A 19,360-nucleotide genomic window follows, 5' to 3' on the forward strand; every position below is an offset into this window, starting at 1 on the left:
TATATTTCGTAAATTTATATGAGTTTTTTTTAGAAGAATCCTGACCGAAAAACTTTTCCTACAAAACATTCCCTGTATTGCACTGTTATATAACTATAATATGTGTCTTAAAGGCAATATTATGGTTAGATGATGACAAGCATCTCTGAAGCTTAAAACATGCTTTTAAAAAATGTGTTTTTTTATTCATCTATTAGTATGTTTGAATATACCACGAAATGTAAATGTGATTGCAAAATATCTTTATAATATAAAAAAATATAAGAAACGTGAAATGTGTCAAAAAAGGACAATTAGTCAACTGGTTAGAAATCTGTGAAATATCTTATTCAAAATTAATAGTTTCACTTTTTGTCGGACATCTTCCTAGGCCAGGGCTTGGCATGCTCTTCCTGGGAAAGTTTTAGAAAAAAAATGCGTGACCTTAAGTATCAACATGTATTTAAATAAGCCCAACTATAGTGGCGTCTTTAGAACAATTAAATGAAAGAAAGGCTGAAGTACTTAAAATTAGGTTTATATGGGGTTACATAAAGGTTAACATGATGTTACTTCACAATTGTTGGATCGACGACGTTAAAATGAAAGTGAAAGTTAAAGTTAATAATGAAGTGTCAATATTATTTGATATTGTTAGATTTACCAACAGAAGACTGGGCGCAGATGAAAGCTGACAACAATTGGAATGAAATCCAGTTAAGAGATAATCGATACAATCAAGTTATCCACATGGTATCAGCAGCACGAGGGGCGGAGATGTTTTACACTGTAGCTGGTCATCAGACTAGACACGAGAGTATAAACCAAGCAATAGAACTAGACCAAATCACAGCTGGGGTACGTTTATATCAAATTAAATAGATGTGGTGTCACCGTATGATTGTCAATAAGACAACTATCCACCCTATTTAAATGAAGTGGATGTTGGCAATTAGAGGCAAGCGTACAGGTTTCAACAATGAGAAAAACCCATATAGATAGCTGGCTAGGTTTGTTTGTTGTTTAATGCCTCTTTCAGCATTTTTGTAATATATCTAAATGATATATCCACACACAAATTTCTGAATTACATGAATTTTTTTTTAAACAATGAAGTATAAGAAATTACATTAAAAAAGATATCAAAACTAGTAGTCTAATGATTCACAGGAAAACATACATGTTGTCTGCTTGTTGGTTGGTTGTCGTCACTTTGACATATTCCCCATTTCCATTCTCAATTTTATGAACAGTAGTTTCTGGTTTCTGGATTTTTATGTTGAAAAAATTAAAACTCAAAAGAAAAGAAGAAAAAATGTGTTTTAAATAGATATTTTTAAATTTGATTTTGTTTTGTTTGTAGGCATGGGTAGGACATCCGTATTATGATGTGATAGACAATACGACTGGATTTGAAGGGAAAGTAATGAGAATGATCTCAGTAAGTATAAAAATGAAAGGATGTGAGGTTGTCTGACTGATGTAGAATAAACAAACACACAGCAATCTGACAGTAAAAATAAGTTTACAAAAAGTATGAGTCCCATATCAGAGTAAGTAACAAAAGAAACTAAGCAAAATGACAATGAGTCTACCATGATGAGTTACAGATCAAGGTTATGTTTCATTCCCTGTATGCTGATTTTCCTGTCGTTTCTTGAAACTCATCTTGTTAGATCAGCAATACATCCATTTCCTGTTTGCAGATGGTTTGATATTTGATCACATTGATCAAGAAAAATTTTCATCAAACTAGTATTTAGTCTTGAGAGCTGGATGCAATCCATGCATGTTTGTGTCAACATGTGTTATTGAAATTGCAGATTTTTAAAACTTTATGAGAAGGTGCCATTCATGTCATTCCGAAACATCTAGTTGCAATTGTGTGATGGGATTTTTATTAAGAAAAATTAAACCATATCTTTTGCAGTACATTCCAAAGAGACATAATTGTAAATACCGTAGATTTATTAAGTATCCACAAAAAAATGGTACCCATGAAAATGATGAATCCACAGTGTACATTAGTGTAAACTTTACTTTAATCTTTTCTTTGATACAAAGATTTCATTAAAATTTGTATATCAAAATACTGTTATTATATATTATTATGTATTTAAAAATGAAAAAATGTAGTCGAAGACAAGATACATGTGACATATTTTAAAAGTAATGAATATTTTATGGCTAGATTGACTACTTTCAGTATGATATGTTAGGTGAATGTCTTATACATGTTATACTGTATAGTGGGTTATTTTCTGGGGTGTACATTTTGGCTTATTTTCATGGATAGAACAAATGGCTTAAATGAATTCCACCAATTTAAGAGTACACATGCAATGATGTGATACAATTTTTGAATCAGGCAAAATATTTTGTGTTCCTTATTCAAAGAAAATCCTGAAATTCTACACCCCCCGAAAATAACCCGCTTGACGATATTATAGCAATTATAAATAATGATTTGTTCATTAAACATGTTAAAAAAGTATAGGTTTAGAATAGTTGCATTTAAAAATATGAAAAAATTAAAATGTCTCATTTAGGCTGTGTGTAACAGATTGGGGATAGATACCGGTGATCGACTCAGTACCAATAGTAAAAAGAGGAAGTTCCTTGTCACTGGTGTACTGGATTGGACTGTAAGTATATCTAATTTAGGCTGTGTGTAACAGATTGGGTATAGATACCAGTGATCGACTCAGTACCAATAGTAAAAAGAGGAAGTTCCTTGTCACTGGTGTACTGGATTGGACAGTAAGTATATCTAATTTAGGCTGTGTGTAACAGATTGGGTATAGATACCGGTGATCGACTCAGTACCAACAGTAAAAAGAGGAAGTTCCTTGTCACTGGTGTACTGGATTGGACTGTAAGTATATCTAATTTAGGCTGTGTGTAACAGATTGGGTATAGATACCGGTGATCGACTCAGTACCAACAGTAAAAAGAGGAAGTTCCTTGTCACTGGTGTACTGGATTGGACTGTAAGTATATCTAATTTAGGCTGTGTGTAACAGATTGGGTATAGATACCGGTGATCGACTCAGTACCAACAGTAAAAAGAGGAAGTTCCTTGTCACTGGTGTACTGGATTGGACAGTAAGTATATCTAATTTAGGCTGTGTGTAACAGATTGGGTATAGATACCGGTGATCGACTCAGTACCAACAGTAAAAAGAGGAAGTTCCTTGTCACTGGTGTACTGGATTGGACAGTAAGTATATCTAATTTAGGCTGTGTGTAACAGATTGGGTATAGATACCGGTGATCGACTCAGTACCAACAGTAAAAAGAGGAAGTTCCTTGTCACTGGTGTACTGGATTGGACTGTAAGTATATCTAATTTAGGCTGTGTGTAACAGATTGGGTATAGATACCGGTGATCGACTCAGTACCAACAGTAAAAAGAGGAAGTTCCTTGTCACTGGTGTACTGGATTGGACTGTAAGGTGATCGACTCAGTACCAACAGTAAAAAGAGGAAGTTCCTTGTCACTGGTGTACTGGATTGGACTGTAAGTATATCTAATTTAGGCTGTGTGTAACAGATTGGGTATAGATACCGGTGATCGACTCAGTACCAATAGTAAAAAGAGGAAGTTCCTTGTCACTGGTGTACTGGATTGGACTGTAAGTATATCTAATTTAGGCTGTGTGTAACAGATTGGGTATAGATACCGGTGATCGACTCAGTACCAACAGTAAAAAGAGGAAGTTCCTTGTCACTGGTGTACTGGATTGGACTGTAAGTATATCTAATTTAGGCTGTGTGTAACAGATTGGGTATAGATACCGGTGATCGACTCAGTACCAACAGTAAAAAGAGGAAGTTCCTTGTCACTTGTGTACTGGATTGGACTGTAAGTATATCTAATTTAGGCTGTGTGTAACAGATTGGGTATAGATACCGGTGATCGACTCAGTACCAACAGTAAAAAGAGGAAGTTCCTTGTCACTTGTGTACTGGATTGGACTGTAAGTATATCTAATTTAGGCTGTGTGTAACAGATTGGGTATAGATACCGGTGATCGACTCAGTACCAATAGTAAAAAGAGGAAGTTCCTTGTCACTGGTGTACTGGATTGGACTGTAAGTATATCTAATTTAGGCTGTGTGTAACAGATTGGGTATAGATACCGGTGATCGACTCAGTACCAATAGTAAAAAGAGGAAGTTCCTTGTCACTGGTGTACTGGATTGGACTGTAAGTATATCTAATTTAGGCTGTGTGTAACAGATTGGGTATAGATACCGGTGATCGACTCAGTACCAACAGTAAAAAGAGGAAGTTCCTTGTCACTGGTGTACTGGATTGGACTGTAAGTATATCTAATTTAGGCTGTGTGTAACAGATTGGGTATAGATACCGGTGATCGACTCAGTACCAACAGTAAAAAGAGGAAGTTCCTTGTCACTGGTGTACTGGATTGGACTGTAAGTATATCTAATTTAGGCTGTGTGTAACAGATTGGGTATAGATACCGGTGATCGACTCAGTACCAATAGTAAAAAGAGGAAGTTCCTTGTCACTGGTGTACTGGATTGGACAGTAAGTATATCTAATTTAGGCTGTGTGTAACAGATTGGGTATAGATACCGGTGATCGACTCAGTACCAACAGTAAAAAGAGGAAGTTCCTTGTCACTGGTGTACTGGATTGGACTGTAAGTATATCTAATTTAGGCTGTGTGTAACAGATTGGGTATAGATACCGGTGATCGACTCAGTACCAACAGTAAAAAGAGGAAGTTCCTTGTCACTGGTGTACTGGATTGGACTGTAAGTATATCTAATTTAGGCTGTGTGTAACAGATTGGGTATAGATACCGGTGATCGACTCAGTACCAACAGTAAAAAGAGGAAGTTCCTTGTCACTGGTGTACTGGATTGGACAGTAAGTATATCTAATTTAGGCTGTGTGTAACAGATTGGGTATAGATACCGGTGATCGACTCAGTACCAACAGTAAAAAGAGGAAGTTCCTTGTCACTGGTGTACTGGATTGGACAGTAAGTATATCTAATTTAGGCTGTGTGTAACAGATTGGGTATAGATACCGGTGATCGACTCAGTACCAACAGTAAAAAGAGGAAGTTCCTTGTCACTGGTGTACTGGATTGGACTGTAAGTATATCTAATTTAGGCTGTGTGTAACAGATTGGGTATAGATACCGGTGATCGACTCAGTACCAACAGTAAAAAGAGGAAGTTCCTTGTCACTGGTGTACTGGATTGGACTGTAAGGTGATCGACTCAGTACCAACAGTAAAAAGAGGAAGTTCCTTGTCACTGGTGTACTGGATTGGACTGTAAGTATATCTAATTTAGGCTGTGTGTAACAGATTGGGTATAGATACCGGTGATCGACTCAGTACCAACAGTAAAAAGAGGAAGTTCCTTGTCACTTGTGTACTGGATTGGACTGTAAGTATATCTAATTTAGGCTGTGTGTAACAGATTGGGTATAGATACCGGTGATCGACTCAGTACCAATAGTAAAAAGAGGAAGTTCCTTGTCACTGGTGTACTGGATTGGACTGTAAGTATATCTAATTTAGGCTGTGTGTAACAGATTGGGTATAGATACCGGTGATCGACTCAGTACCAACAGTAAAAAGAGGAAGTTCCTTGTCACTGGTGTACTGGATTGGACAGTAAGTATATCTAATTTAGGCTGTGTGTAACAGATTGGGTATAGATACCGGTGATCGACTCAGTACCAACAGTAAAAGAAGTGGTTCCTTGTCACTGGTGTACTGGATTGGACTGTAAGTATATCTAATTTAGGCTGTGTGTAACAGATTGGGTATAGATACCGGTGATCGACTCAGTACCAACAGTAAAAAGAGGAAGTTCCTTGTCACTGGTGTACTGGATTGGACTGTAAGTATATCTAATTTAGGCTGTGTGTAACAGATTGGGTATAGATACCGGTGATCGACTCAGTACCAACAGTAAAAAGAGGAAGTTCCTTGTCACTGGTGTACTGGATTGGACAGTAAGTATATCTAATTTAGGCTGTGTGTAACAGATTGGGTATAGATACCGGTGATCGACTCAGTACCAACAGTAAAAGAAGTGGTTCCTTGTCACTGGTGTACTGGATTGGACTGTAAGTATATCTAATTTAGGCTGTGTGTAACAGATTGGGTATAGATACCGGTGATCGACTCAGTACCAACAGTAAAAAGAGGAAGTTCCTTGTCACTGGTGTACTGGATTGGACAGTAAGTATGAAATCCTTGTCACTGGTGTACTGGATTGGACTGTAAGTATGAAATCCTTGTCACTGGTGTACTGGATTGGACTGTAAGTATGAATTCCTTGTCACTGGTGTACTGGATTGGACTGTAAGTATGAAATCCTTGTCATTGGTGTACTGGATTGGACTGTAAGTATGAAATCCTTGTCATTGGTGTACTAGATTGGACTGTAAGTATGAAAACCTTGTCATTGGTGTACTAGATTGGACTGTAAGTATGAAATCCTTGTCACTGGTGTACTGGATTGGACTGTAAGTATGCATGTCTTTAAGGTGGTACCTAACACCACAGGGAGATAACTCTGTAAAATCATATAAACGTTTTAATCACATTGTATTGATAAGGAAATATTAAGCTTCTCAATTATAAAAATTAGTGTTTGTCAAACTGTTATGTATCCAATGAAATTTTAACGAGAGAATGTGTGGTTCAAAGTTTTTGAAATTTTTATATTTTTTTTAAAAAGGGTCCAAGTAAATATTTTGTCAAAATTTAATGAAAATTAAACAAGCCAAATTTATTTCAGTCAAAGTGTTAGTTACCACCTTAAGTTAGAAATACAGAAGATATCTATTGAAGGTGTACTGTAAATTCATAAACTAATAATTTAATTTGGGATGTAATGCATCTTCTGATTGGCTGACAGTGCTTTTGTCTATCAGCTTATAGACATCATTTTTTTATGTGACTGCAAAGTCATCAACGTTATTATTTATTATTATAATTGCTATTTTTGGAGGACAGATAAATTATTCAGATTGCAGGTTAAACCTGCATTGATATATATGTATCAGATATCAGAATGCCACTTCTTATTATTGTGATAATCACCATTACTCTCAATTATTTCTCAATTTACAGTATTACATCAGTATGTTTTTCTTGTTGAAAATCTTGAACAAAGCAGGTTTAATGTGACAGTCCTAAATCATATATATGTTATATTAAACCATGGATAATTAAGCAACTATCAATCAATAAAACCAGTTAGAATGACTACAAGTCTAATCAGAACCTTTAGAAGTGTTTTAGGTGTTATTTGACATGGGTTTTAAATTATTTCTTTAAACAGAAAAAGAAAAGAAAAAGAAAAAAATGAAGGGGTTACGATTGCAATTGAGACAAGTATCCACCAGACACCCCACACATGAGAATATAAGCAACTGTAGGTCATTGTCATCCTTCAACTACGAACAAAACCCATACCCTATAGTAAGCTATGAAAGGGCCAGGCATGATGAAAAAATTAAAAAAATCAAGATGACCAATATATAAAAAAGATGTGGTATGATTGCCAATGAGACAAAGCTCCACAAGAGACCAAATGACACAGAAATGAACAACTATTCGTCACAGTATGGCCTTCAACAATGAGCGAACCCCATACCACAGCTTGTTTTATGAAAAAGAGAAAAAGAAAAAAAATGACAGACAGCAACCAATCACAACCACTGAATTACAGGCCCCCTGACTTATATTTTTAAATTATTGAAGTTAATATATTTAACATGGTACATGTATATTGATTCTATTTTAGATATTCCCTCCCCATCAGAAATTTATGGTAACCCATGACTACCTTGTCACACCTAGTCGTAAAATGCAGGCCAGAATACGCAAGAGGGGACAAAATGGTCAGTATATTTTTATCTTTGCTGAGAAAATATAATAAATCTTTCAAGGTGAACAATTTAGGAAAGAAAGGAATAATTTCTGTTGGGTACTCTTGAATTAAAACAGAAAGCATGGAAGGTCATCTGAATGAAATATAGAAGATTTGAAGATTGCATATATCTTAACCCTTTCCTCCATAATGACGCTTTTTGACGCCATCCCCTTTACTCCATAATGACGCCTTTTGACGCCTGTGTAGTACCTCAGTTGAAACACTTTGACTACAAAATGTCTGCATCAGACTTAAAAAAGTTTGTATCCAATATGAAAAGGATATATATTCATGAGAATTTCTGACTTGAATTTCATTGATGAAATATTTGTTTTTCACAATGTATTATAACTTTAAACCTTATTTTTTTTTTAATAAAAAAATCCTATGCGAATCAAGTATGTGAGAGAAAAAAAATCCATGGAGGAAAGGGTTAAGGATGTACTTAGGTGAAATTCAAATAATCTAGAATTTAAAATACATACTACAAGTCAAATACCAAAAGTTATGGAACAAAATATTTTACCCTGTATTGTAGGGAAAAAACCAAAGGAGTTTGAACTTATGACAAAAATTCCTAAATATGACCTTAGTACATCCTTTAGTTGAAGAAAAAATGTGTAATCATAAATATTTTGAAATGAAAGTAAATATTAACATTTGTGTTTCAGGTCAATGGACATATACACATACTATCCGCCGGCCGGAGATTAATGAAGAAAGTGTAGAACTCAGGATGGCCATTAATAGTAGAGATTACGAGGTCTGATGTTTATAATCATATATATCATTTATATATTTTGTAATGGGGATGGGAAGCACTCAAATAGATTAAATATATGGGGGTTGCATTTTTTTCAAATTTTATAAGAATAATTTGAAAACTGATGAAAACATTATTTTTTGAGTGGTCAAGGTCTTAAATAAGTGCTGTCCATGTACCTCATGCGTTTGTTTGTAGAACAGCCCTAGATATAAGAAGATGTGGTATGAATGCCAATAAGACAACTCTCCATCCAAGTCATAATTTATAAAAGAAAACCATTATAGGTCAAAATACGTCTTCAACACAGAGCCTTGGCTCACACCAAAAACAGCAAGCTATAAAGGCCCCCAAAAAGTGTTAAACTATTCAAACAGGAAAACCATTGGTCTAATCTATATAAAAAACAAGAAACGAGAAACACTTATGAACCACATCAACAATCGACAACCACTGAACAACAGATTCCTGACTTATGGTTTAAATGTTTTCTTGGTACCTATTTGATTATGAAGTCTTATTTCTGGTAGGTTCATCATTAGAATTAACATTATAACATAAAAAGAGTGAAAAACATATGCAAGAAACAAAGTGTCCTGTCCCTCTGTTTGACTATAATGTATGAAAAAGTCACCGTATGGTCTTCAACAATGAGTACCGGTAAAACCCATAATACTTTATTTATTTGTTGAGTCATAAGAACTTTTGTGGATGCATCTTCTTCATCATATATGTAGTGAGGGCTATTCCATTAAAATGTATGTGGGAGGGTAGGAAGGGACTTTAAAAATATCCCTACAACCAATAACCAGTTTGGATAATTTTACATTATATTGATAGACACATACTTAAAAAAGACTCCTGACCCACATTCAATTCTTAAACTTCCTTTGCTACCGTCCTACATACATTTAAATGGAATAGCCCTGTATTAGTTTCTTCATTTGTTGTGATTTAGAATTGTATTTATAGATTTTATTAGCCCAAAGAGATTATAGACATTACTCAATATATAAGAAAAGGACATGTTTCCTGTGGAACAACCATTACTTCCATCTAGACGAGTATGAAGATCCATGCCCTCCAGGGTGAGTGAACAAATAATTTAGGGTGGTACCAAACACCTTGACTAATATTAATTTGGCTCGTTTAATTTTCATACAATTTTGACAAAATGTTTACTTTAACCCTTTGACAAAAATGTAAAAATTTTAAAAAATTTAGTTGGTTTTATAGCATTTTGACAAACACTAATTTTAATAATTGAGAATCTTAATATTCCCTCTACAATACAGTGTGATTAAAACATTTAGCTGATTTTCACAGAGTTATCTACCTGTCGTGTTAGGTACCACTTTAAGTGCCAGTGTTACCTGGTAATAATAATGTTTCCTGAAAGTTATTTAAGAAGTGGTGTTTATATATATAAAAGAAAAGATGTGGTATGATTGCCAATGAGAATCATCTACCAGAGGTCAAATAATGTAAATGTAAGCAACTAGCTTACCTTGAAGCCTTCAACTACTATGAACAAAACCCATACATAATTTTACTCCAGGATTTAAATATTCAATCATTGGAGACTGCTATAATACAAGCAAGAAGTAAGATAAAGTTTATTTTCAGACTGTAAAAGAACTGAATACTTGAATATTTTTTTTCTGATTTAGAGGTACAAATTTACCCGCTCATGAACAATATGGTTCCTCAATTTGATTGAAGATAATTAACCACTAGACTTATTTTAGTTTCTGCAATCATTTAATATTTGTTAGTACTTACTTTCTGTCATAAAGGAAAACTAGTTTCAGTTTTAAGATATACCTAGGAGTATTGCTCATATATTAAGTGTCTCTTAATATAAATTTTCTCCCAATAATTTTACAATATACTTTTTCATAAGTTTTGTCTTTACTATTGAAGCAAATACAGAATTTCTAACAAGTACTGTGTGTACAATATTAATCTTAGAATACCAATACTCATATATTTCATGGGTAAAGTTAAACAACAAATATGAATGTTCAAACATGTACAAATTAAATACAGGCATATATGCCAACGTTGGAAAAACAAGTTTATAAATGAAATATCCATGAATATACCATTTTTTTAATCCACTGAAATAATTGAATCCACAGTAAATAAAAATTTCTAATGATTTCTGTGCTTTTGTGATTGAAATCAAATTAATAAATGTTAAAAAATAAAAATATGAATAAAGTTGCATATATTTTATTTAAGAATTAAATGCTTTTTTATAACTTCATTGGGGTGTAAAAGCGTTGACCGAAGTACATTTTGTATGAAGCGCTTCTTCTACCTAAAAATGTACGCACATTCAACGCTTTTACACCCCTATGAAGTTACAAAAATAAGCACTCAATACTTATAATTACATTTTTTTTTTAGCTAGGATCATGAAAACACAATTTCTATCAAGTTTTTCCTTAATTTACCTGTGCATTTTATTGTGGGACCTTGTGTCATCTCCATTGTGTAATGAATGTTGATTTCAGAAGGACCTTAAATTGCTGTTAGCCAATCAAAATAACTGTATCATAATGAAACATAAATCTAATGTAATTATTTACAGGTGTAAAGGACTGATCCTTCTAGAAACATACACAACCCTTGAGGGAGATGACTTAAAAGTTCCAGATTTTCTACAGATTGAACAGGAAGTGACTGGAAATTCTAAATATTCCATGTTTAATTTATCAATAAAAGAAGAAATGGACCGAACCAAAAGTGATGCTTCAATCGATAGTAGAGACGTGTAAAATCCTCAGATTGTCTTTGTATATTTTTAATCATCTTGTCAATGTTCAGTCTCTCATATCAACATATGTTTTAAATTGGTTTTGTTCTTTTATGTCCAGGTGCTTTAACAAAATGGACATAAAAGACTAAGTTGTAAGATAAGACCAAATCTAGGAATATATTTCTACCAAATTTTTGTTAAGTTTAAATTTGTTCATTCCCAAACAGTTCAGAAGAAAAACATCCAGGCCAATTTGGTTCCCTCCAAAAATAGAGTTTAGCTTTCCAATGCTTTTGTTCTGTATGTTTTCTAAACTTTTTGGGTGTTAAAAATGATCTGATTAAGAGCTTTCCCATTAAGCTGAAGGATTTGTTCAATGCTTTTATTATTTTAATGCCCCTGTATTCCTGGATGCTTTTGTAAACAGGAAGATTGTATGACAGACTTGTACATGAATGTTTAAGAATTAACCAGGTTACTTGTTTTTCATATGGTGCAATTTATTTTGCATTTGATCAGGGTCTGAAATAAGCAGGGTTTGACTCGCCAATGGCCTCTAAAATTGAGTGTTGGCTACTATAACTTCTATTTCTTTTATAAAACTTTATATATTGATCACCAAAATTTAAGCTGTGGGGTACCATGCCAAAAATTTAACTTCATTAATACTTTGTAATTACAATTTGCTAATACTGTAAATTCAGAAATTAATGGGAGGTTTTTATTATTGCGAAAATTGTGACAGAGTTGTAAACGCGATAATTTAAACTCGCATTTTGAAATATTTTATATGAATTAGCCAGGATTTTTCTCAAAATTGTAAAAATTAAAATCGCATTTAAGTCTAAAATGACAAAATTGCAATAATAAACGCACGCAATAATTTCTGAATTTACAGTAAGCAGATAAATGTTAACAGCATTTCGTCCATAAAGTTTCAGGAATGAGCATTTGAACAAGTATCATTCATATGTCAGTATTTTAATTGTGTGTGACATGTATCCCTAAGACTCTGTTATCATTGTGTTGTTTGAACAAAGGTTACGTTTTGTTACAAGATCATTCATAGGGCAGTAGTTTTAGAATTATTTGTTGTCGAATTTTTCATAAATTTATGTTCGTTTGAAATTATATTTTTAAACTGTAAATTTAACAATGCATGTTGTTGAAAGTAATCAATCATCTAATATTTTTTGGGCTTTATATTAGTTTAAGGAGGCTCGAGGGTATAAAAATTTCAGAAAAAATAAACATTTGTTTTTCACTACAAATTTTATTTATTACCTTTTGTAGTTGTTACTTTATCATATGGTACAAAAATCAATCAAAACAATCAATTCGTGTTGGCCCCAGATGACATTTAAAATGTATACATCATTCAAAAAGTTCCAAATTATCTCCCTTTGGTGGAAAAATGCCTTTTTAGCTCACCTGGCCCGAAGGGCCAAGTGAGCTTTTCCCATCACTTGGCGTCCGTCGTCCGTCGTCCGTCGTCCGTCGTCCGTCGTCCGTCGTCGTCGTCGTCGTTAACTTTTACAAAAATCTTCTCCTCTGAAACTACTGGGCCAAATTAAACCAAACTTGGCCACAATCATCATTGGGGTATCTAGTTTAAAAAATGTGTGGCGTAACCCGGCCGACCAACCAAGATGGCCGCCATGGCTAAAAATAGAACATAGGGGTAAAATGCAGTTTTTGGCTTATAACTCAAAAACCAAAGCATTTAGAGCAAATCTGACATGGGGTAAAATTGTTTATCAGGTCAAGATCTTTCTGCCCTCAAATTTTCAGATGAATCCGACAACCTGTTGTTGGGTTGCTGCCCCTGAATCGGTAATTTTAGGGATTTTTTGCTGTTTTTGGTTATTATCTTGAATATTATTATAGATAGAGATAAACTGTAAACAGCAATAATGTTCAGCAAAGTTAGATTTACAAATAAGTCAAAATGACCAAAATGGTCAGTTGACCCCTTTAGGAGTTATTGACCTTTATAGTCAATTTTTAACCGTTTTTCGTAAATCTTAGAAATCTTTTACAAAAATCTTCTCCTCTGAAACTACTGGGCCAAATTAATCCAAGCTTGGCCAAAATCATCTTTGGGGTATCTAGTTTAAAAAATGTGTGGCGTGACCCGGCCAACCAACCAAGATGGCTGCCATGGCTAAAAATAGAACATAGGGGTAAAATGCAGTTTTTGGCTTATAACTCAAAAACGAAAGCATTTAGAGCAAATCTGACGTGGGTTAAAAGTGTTAATCAGGTCAAGATCTATCTGTCCTGAAATTTTCAGATGAATCAGACAACCTGTTGTTGGGTTGCTGCCCCTGAATTGGTATTTTTAAGGAAATTTTGCTGTTTTTGGTTATTATCTTGAATATTATTTTAGATAGAGATAAACTGTATACAGCAATAATGTTCAGCAAAGTAAGATTTACAAATATGTCAACACGAACGAAATGGTCAGTTGACCCCTTTAGGAGTTATTGCCCTTTATAGTCAAATTTTAACAATTTTTTCGTAAATCTTAGTAATCTTTTACAAAAATCTTCTCCTCTAAAACTACTGGGCCAAATTAAACCAAACTTGGCCACAATCATCATTGGGGTATCTAGTTTAAAAAATGTGTGGCGTGACCAGCCCAACCAACAAAGATGGCCGCCATTGCTAAAAATAGAACATAGGGGTAAAATGCAGTTTTTGGCTTATAACTCAAAAACCAAAGCATTTAGAGCAAATCTGACTTGGGTGTAAAATTGTTTATCAGGTCAAGATCTTTCTGCCCTCAAATTTTCAGATGAATCCGACAACCCATTGTTGGGTTGCTGCCCCTGAATTGGTAATTTTAGGGAATTTTTGCTGTTTTTGGTTATTATCTTGAATATTATTATAGATAGAGATAAACTATAAACAGCAATAATGTTCAGCAAAGTTAGATTTACAAATAAGTCAACATGACCAAAGTGGTCAGTTGACCCCTATAGGACCGGAGTTATTGACCTTTATAGTCAATTTTTAACCATTTTTCGTAAATCTTAGAAATCTTTTACAAAAATCTTCTCCTCTGAAACTACTGGGCCAAATTGAACCAAACTTGGCTACAATCATCTTTGGGGTATCTTATTGAAAAAAATGTGTCCGGTGACCCGGCCATCCAACCAAAATGGCTGCCACGGCTAAAAATGCAGTTTTTGGCTTATAACTCAAAAGCCGAAGCATTTAGAGAAAATCTGACATGTGTTAAATTGTCTATCAGGTCAAGATCTATTTGCCCTGATATTTTCACATGGATCGGATAACCTGTTGTTAGGTTACTGCCCTGAGTTGGTAATTTTAAGGAAATTTTGCCGTTTTTTGTTATTATCTTGAATATTATTATAGATAGAGATAAACTGTAAACAGCAATAATGTTCAGCAAAACAAGATCTGCAAATAAGTTTTCATGACCAAAATAGTCAATCGACCCCTTAAGGAGTTATTGCCCTTTATAGTTAATTTTTAGCATTTTTCATAAATTTTTGTAAATTTTTAGAAAATATTTTCCACTGTAATTACTGGGCCATGTTCATTATAGATTGAGATAATTGTAGCAACAAGAATGTTCAGTAAAGTAAGATCTACAAACACATCACCATCACCAAAACACATTTATGTCATGAATTTATCTGTGTCCATTGTTTAATATGCACATAGACCAAGGTGAGCGACACAGGCTCTTGAGAGCCTCTAGTTTTGGCTTTAAAATTGAAATATCTTGTTTAACTCATCGGTGACATATATTTTTTAATATAATTTCCATATAAGCTGTACTTAAACTAAGTTATTGTAAAATTTGAGCGATTTCTGTAATAAATTTCTTTTTTTATTTCGATATTACCTATATTTCTCCTATTACTTCAACCACCTTTACAAAAATGTATGCTTCTTTCGAAGGCAGATTGTGAGAGCAAATGAACGGTGACCCCACTTTTTTATTTTATTTTTAGCTCACCTGGCCCGAAGGGCCAAGTGAGCTTTTCTCATCACTTGGCGTCCGTCGTCCGTTGTCGTCCGTCGTCCGTCGTCGTCGTCGTCCGTCGTCGTTAACTTTTACAAAAATCTTCTCCTCTGAAACTACGGGGCCAAATCAAACCAAACTTGGCCACAATCATCATTGGGGTATCTAGTTTAAAAAATGTGTGGCGTGACCCGGTCAACCAACCAAGATGGCCGCCACGGCTAAAAATAGAACATAGGGGTAAAATGCAGTTTTTGGCTTATAACTCAAAAACCAAAGCATTTAGAGCAAATCTGACGTGGGTAAAAATGTTTATCAGGTCAAGATCTATCTGCCCTGAAATTTTCAGATGAATCGGTCAATCGGTTGTTGGGTTGCTGCCCCTGAATTGGTAATTTTGAGGAAATTTTGCTGTTTTTGGTTATTATCTTGAATATTATTATAGATAGAGATAAACTGTAAACAGCAATAATGTTCAGCAAAGTAAGATCTACAAATAAGTCAACATGACCAAAATGGTCAGTTGACCCGTTTAGGAGTTATTGCCCTTTATAGTCAATTTTTAACCATTTTTCGTTAATTAAAGTAATCTTTTACAAAAATCTTCTCCTCTGAAACTACTGGGCCAAATTAATCCAAACTTGGCCACAATCATCTTTGGGGTATCTAGTTTAAAAAATGTGTGGCGTGACCTGGTCAACCAACCAAGATGGCCGCCACGGCTAAAAATAGAACAAAGGGGTAAAATGCAGTTTTTGGCTTATAACTCAAAAATCAAAGCATTTTGAGGAAATCTGACGGGATAAAAATGTTTATCAGGTCAAGATCTATCTGCCCTGAAATTTTCAGATGAATCAGTCAATCGGTTGTTGGGTTGCTGTCCCTGAATTGGTAATTTTGAGGAAATTTTGCTGTTTTTGGTTATTATCTTGAATATTATTATAGATAGAGATAAATTGTAAACAGCAATAATGTTCAGCAAAGTAAGATCTACAAATAAGTCAACATGACCAAAATGGTCAGTTGACCCGTTTAGGAGTTATTGCCCTTTATAGTCAATTTTAACCGTTTTTCATAAATTAAATTTATCTTTTACAAAAATCTTCTCCTCTGAAACTACTGGGCCAAATTAATCCAAACTTGGCCACAATCATCTTTGGGGTATCTAGTTTAAAAAATGTGTGGCGTGACCTGGTCAACCAACCAAGATGGCCGCCACCGCTAAAAATAGAACATAGGGGTAAAATGCAGTTTTTGGCTTATAACTCAAAAACCAAAGCATTTTGAGGAAATCTGACAGGGATAAAAATGTTTATCAGGTCAAGATCTATCTGCCCTGAAATTTTCAGATGAATCGGTCAATCGGTTGTTGGGTTGCTGCCCCTGAATTGGTAATTTTGAGGAAATTTTGCTGTTTTTGGTTATTATCTTGAATATTATTATAGATAGAGATAAATTGTAAACAGCAATAATGTTCAGCAAAGTAAGATCTACAAATAAGTCAACATGACCAAAATGGTCAGTTGACCCCTTTAGGAGTTATTGCCCTTTATAGTCAATCTTTAACCATTTTTCATAAATCTAAGTAATCTTTTACAAAATCTCCACTGAAACTACTAGGCCACAATCATCTTTGGGGTATCTAGTTTGAAAAATGTGTCCGATGACCTGGCCATTCAACCAAGATGGCCGCCACGGCTAAAAATAGAACATAGGGGTAAAATGCAGTTTTTGGCTTATAACTATGAATTCAAAGCATCTAGAGCAAATCTGACAAGAAGTTAAATTGTTAATCAAGTCAATATCTATCTGCCCTGAATTTTTCAGATGAATTGGACAACTGGTTGTTGGGTTGCTGCCCTCCAATTGGTAATTTTTAAGGAAATTTTGCCGTTTTTGGTTATCTTGAATACTATTATAGATAGCGATAAACTGTAAACAGCAATAATGTTCAGCAAAGTAAGATCTACAAATAAGTCAACATGACCTAAATGGTCAATTGACCCCTTAAGGAGTTATTGCCCTTTATAGTCAATTTTTAACAATTTTCATTAATTTGGTAAATATATGTAAATTTTTACCAAATATAGTTCTCTGTTACTAATGGGCAAAGTTCATTATAGATATAATTGTAAGAAGCAAAATCGTTCAGTAAAGTAAGAACTTCAAACACATCACCATCACCAAAATACAATTTTGTCATGAATCCATTTGTGTCCTTTGTTTAATATGCACATAGACCAAGGTGAGCGACACAGGCTCTTTAGAGCCTCTAGTTCTATTAACTATAAGATAAAGTTCATTTATAGAAAAATATAGAGAAATCCTATATAAATGATTTAGACCCGCGAACCCCCTTAAATGAAATTAATTTTAATACGCCATGCATAAACACAAACATTCAAAGATTTATTTCAGAACCAACATGTACTTTCAATCCTTTTGTGTATTTGGAATTTATGTAAATTTTTATGAAATAACCATTTACACACCAATTATGCACATTTAATGGAACAGCTGTTAGCATTTTTATGAATATGTTATTAAAAAGACACATTTTATCAAAATTCTAATTCACAGGCCCTGATACTGTCTATCATGAGAGATAATATCAAACAGTTTGGATTATTGTATTAACCAATGAAAAAAAAATATATCTCCCATGAAGTAATGGAATAAAGAAGAAAAGATACAAAGTTATTATTAGATGACTCCAAGGTTCAAATAGGAAAAACAAAAAATCTGGAAAAATCTATGTTGGTATAATATGAGGGTTTACTTTTTCCAACAAAATAAGGAGGGAAAAATCAATAATTAAAATTGACATTTAGTTAGCAAAGAGAAAACTATAAGCAAGAAATTGTTTTTATTGCTTTGTCTAATTTTATGATGTGGGAACTAAGGTCACATGTTGTCTATTTATAACTTTTTTATTTACATTTTCATCATTTGCTGCTGTTGAATTGTTTTCTGCTTTCATTTTTGTGCTTGAATTTTTTATTCATTTATTTCACATTATAAGACAAGTCTTCACATATCATAACTATAAAAGAGTCTCAAATCAGTCAATTTTCATATCATTAAATGTTTAGATTTCATTTCAAAGTTATATAATTTTGAAATGAAAGTATTAATTGGCAGAGTTGCTTCATCTTGACGGGAATAAGGAGGTAAAAAATTAATAAGATTGAGGGGATGAGTCATCCCAAATTCCAGATGATAAAGCATTGTTACCTGGATTCTGAAAAATTAATCATTACTTCCTGAGTTCGATAGGTGTAGATCCCAAATTCCCACAAAAATAAAAGTCAATCTCGACAACCCAAAATGTCATCCTGCTTCTTAAAATTGACAGCTTCCTCTACAATTCCGTTCCAAAAACCTTATATTAAAAGGGATCCTACATCCTAGTCATCTATTGTCAATTTTATTACAATGTCCTAAATAACATCCCGGTGTAGAACATTTTTTTTTTAATTTAATGTAGATTTATAGAAGCTATCACTTATTTGATCAGATTCAACAAATGGCTGTAACATTTAAAGTCATAAGTGATAAGACTTTAAGGAAGGAACTACTTTTTTTTTTTTTATCGTCGAATGAATTTCACACTCGTTGGTTTCTGTGTGCATCCAACCATTCATCCAATTTCAAATTGCTTTTCCTAAGTATCATGTACTGGGCAATCAGACAACCCTTATTATATAATGTTTCTAAGGCAGCCTTATTTGTTATATATCGGTAACTTTTAATAGTTTTGTGTATCACTTACATTCTATGGAAATATGAATTGTACTGGATTGTATGTATGTTTTTTATTGACTGAAATCTCCGATTGTGTTATGATCCTTAGTTTATAAATCTTTTTAAAGGATTAGGTATGACTATTTGACACCTGTTTTTCCTCTTTTAGTGATTTTAT

The 19,360-nt window shown here is 33.7% G+C and overlaps 1 protein-coding gene across 1 annotated transcript in view; it reads left to right on the top strand.

Annotated features, from left to right (window-relative positions):
* Window positions 1-12,655, top strand: part of LOC139527061 (TRPL translocation defect protein 14-like) — a 28,143-nt gene extending 15,488 nt beyond the window's left edge. Inside the window, exons 6-12 of the mRNA XM_071322324.1 lie at window positions 638-837; window positions 1,343-1,420; window positions 2,644-2,739; window positions 7,786-7,882; window positions 8,586-8,677; window positions 9,650-9,765; window positions 11,274-12,655. Coding sequence (XP_071178425.1) covers window positions 638-837; window positions 1,343-1,420; window positions 2,644-2,739; window positions 7,786-7,882; window positions 8,586-8,677; window positions 9,650-9,765; window positions 11,274-11,460 — 866 coding nt within the window. The 3' untranslated portion in view covers window positions 11,461-12,655. The remainder of the gene's footprint in view (window positions 1-637; window positions 838-1,342; window positions 1,421-2,643; window positions 2,740-7,785; window positions 7,883-8,585; window positions 8,678-9,649; window positions 9,766-11,273) is intronic.
* Window positions 12,656-19,360: the final 6,705 nt, after the last annotated feature.

The sequence above is a fragment of the Mytilus edulis genome, chromosome 6 (assembly GCF_963676685.1).
Source record: "Mytilus edulis chromosome 6, xbMytEdul2.2, whole genome shotgun sequence".
NCBI lineage: Eukaryota > Metazoa > Mollusca > Bivalvia > Mytilida > Mytilidae > Mytilus > Mytilus edulis.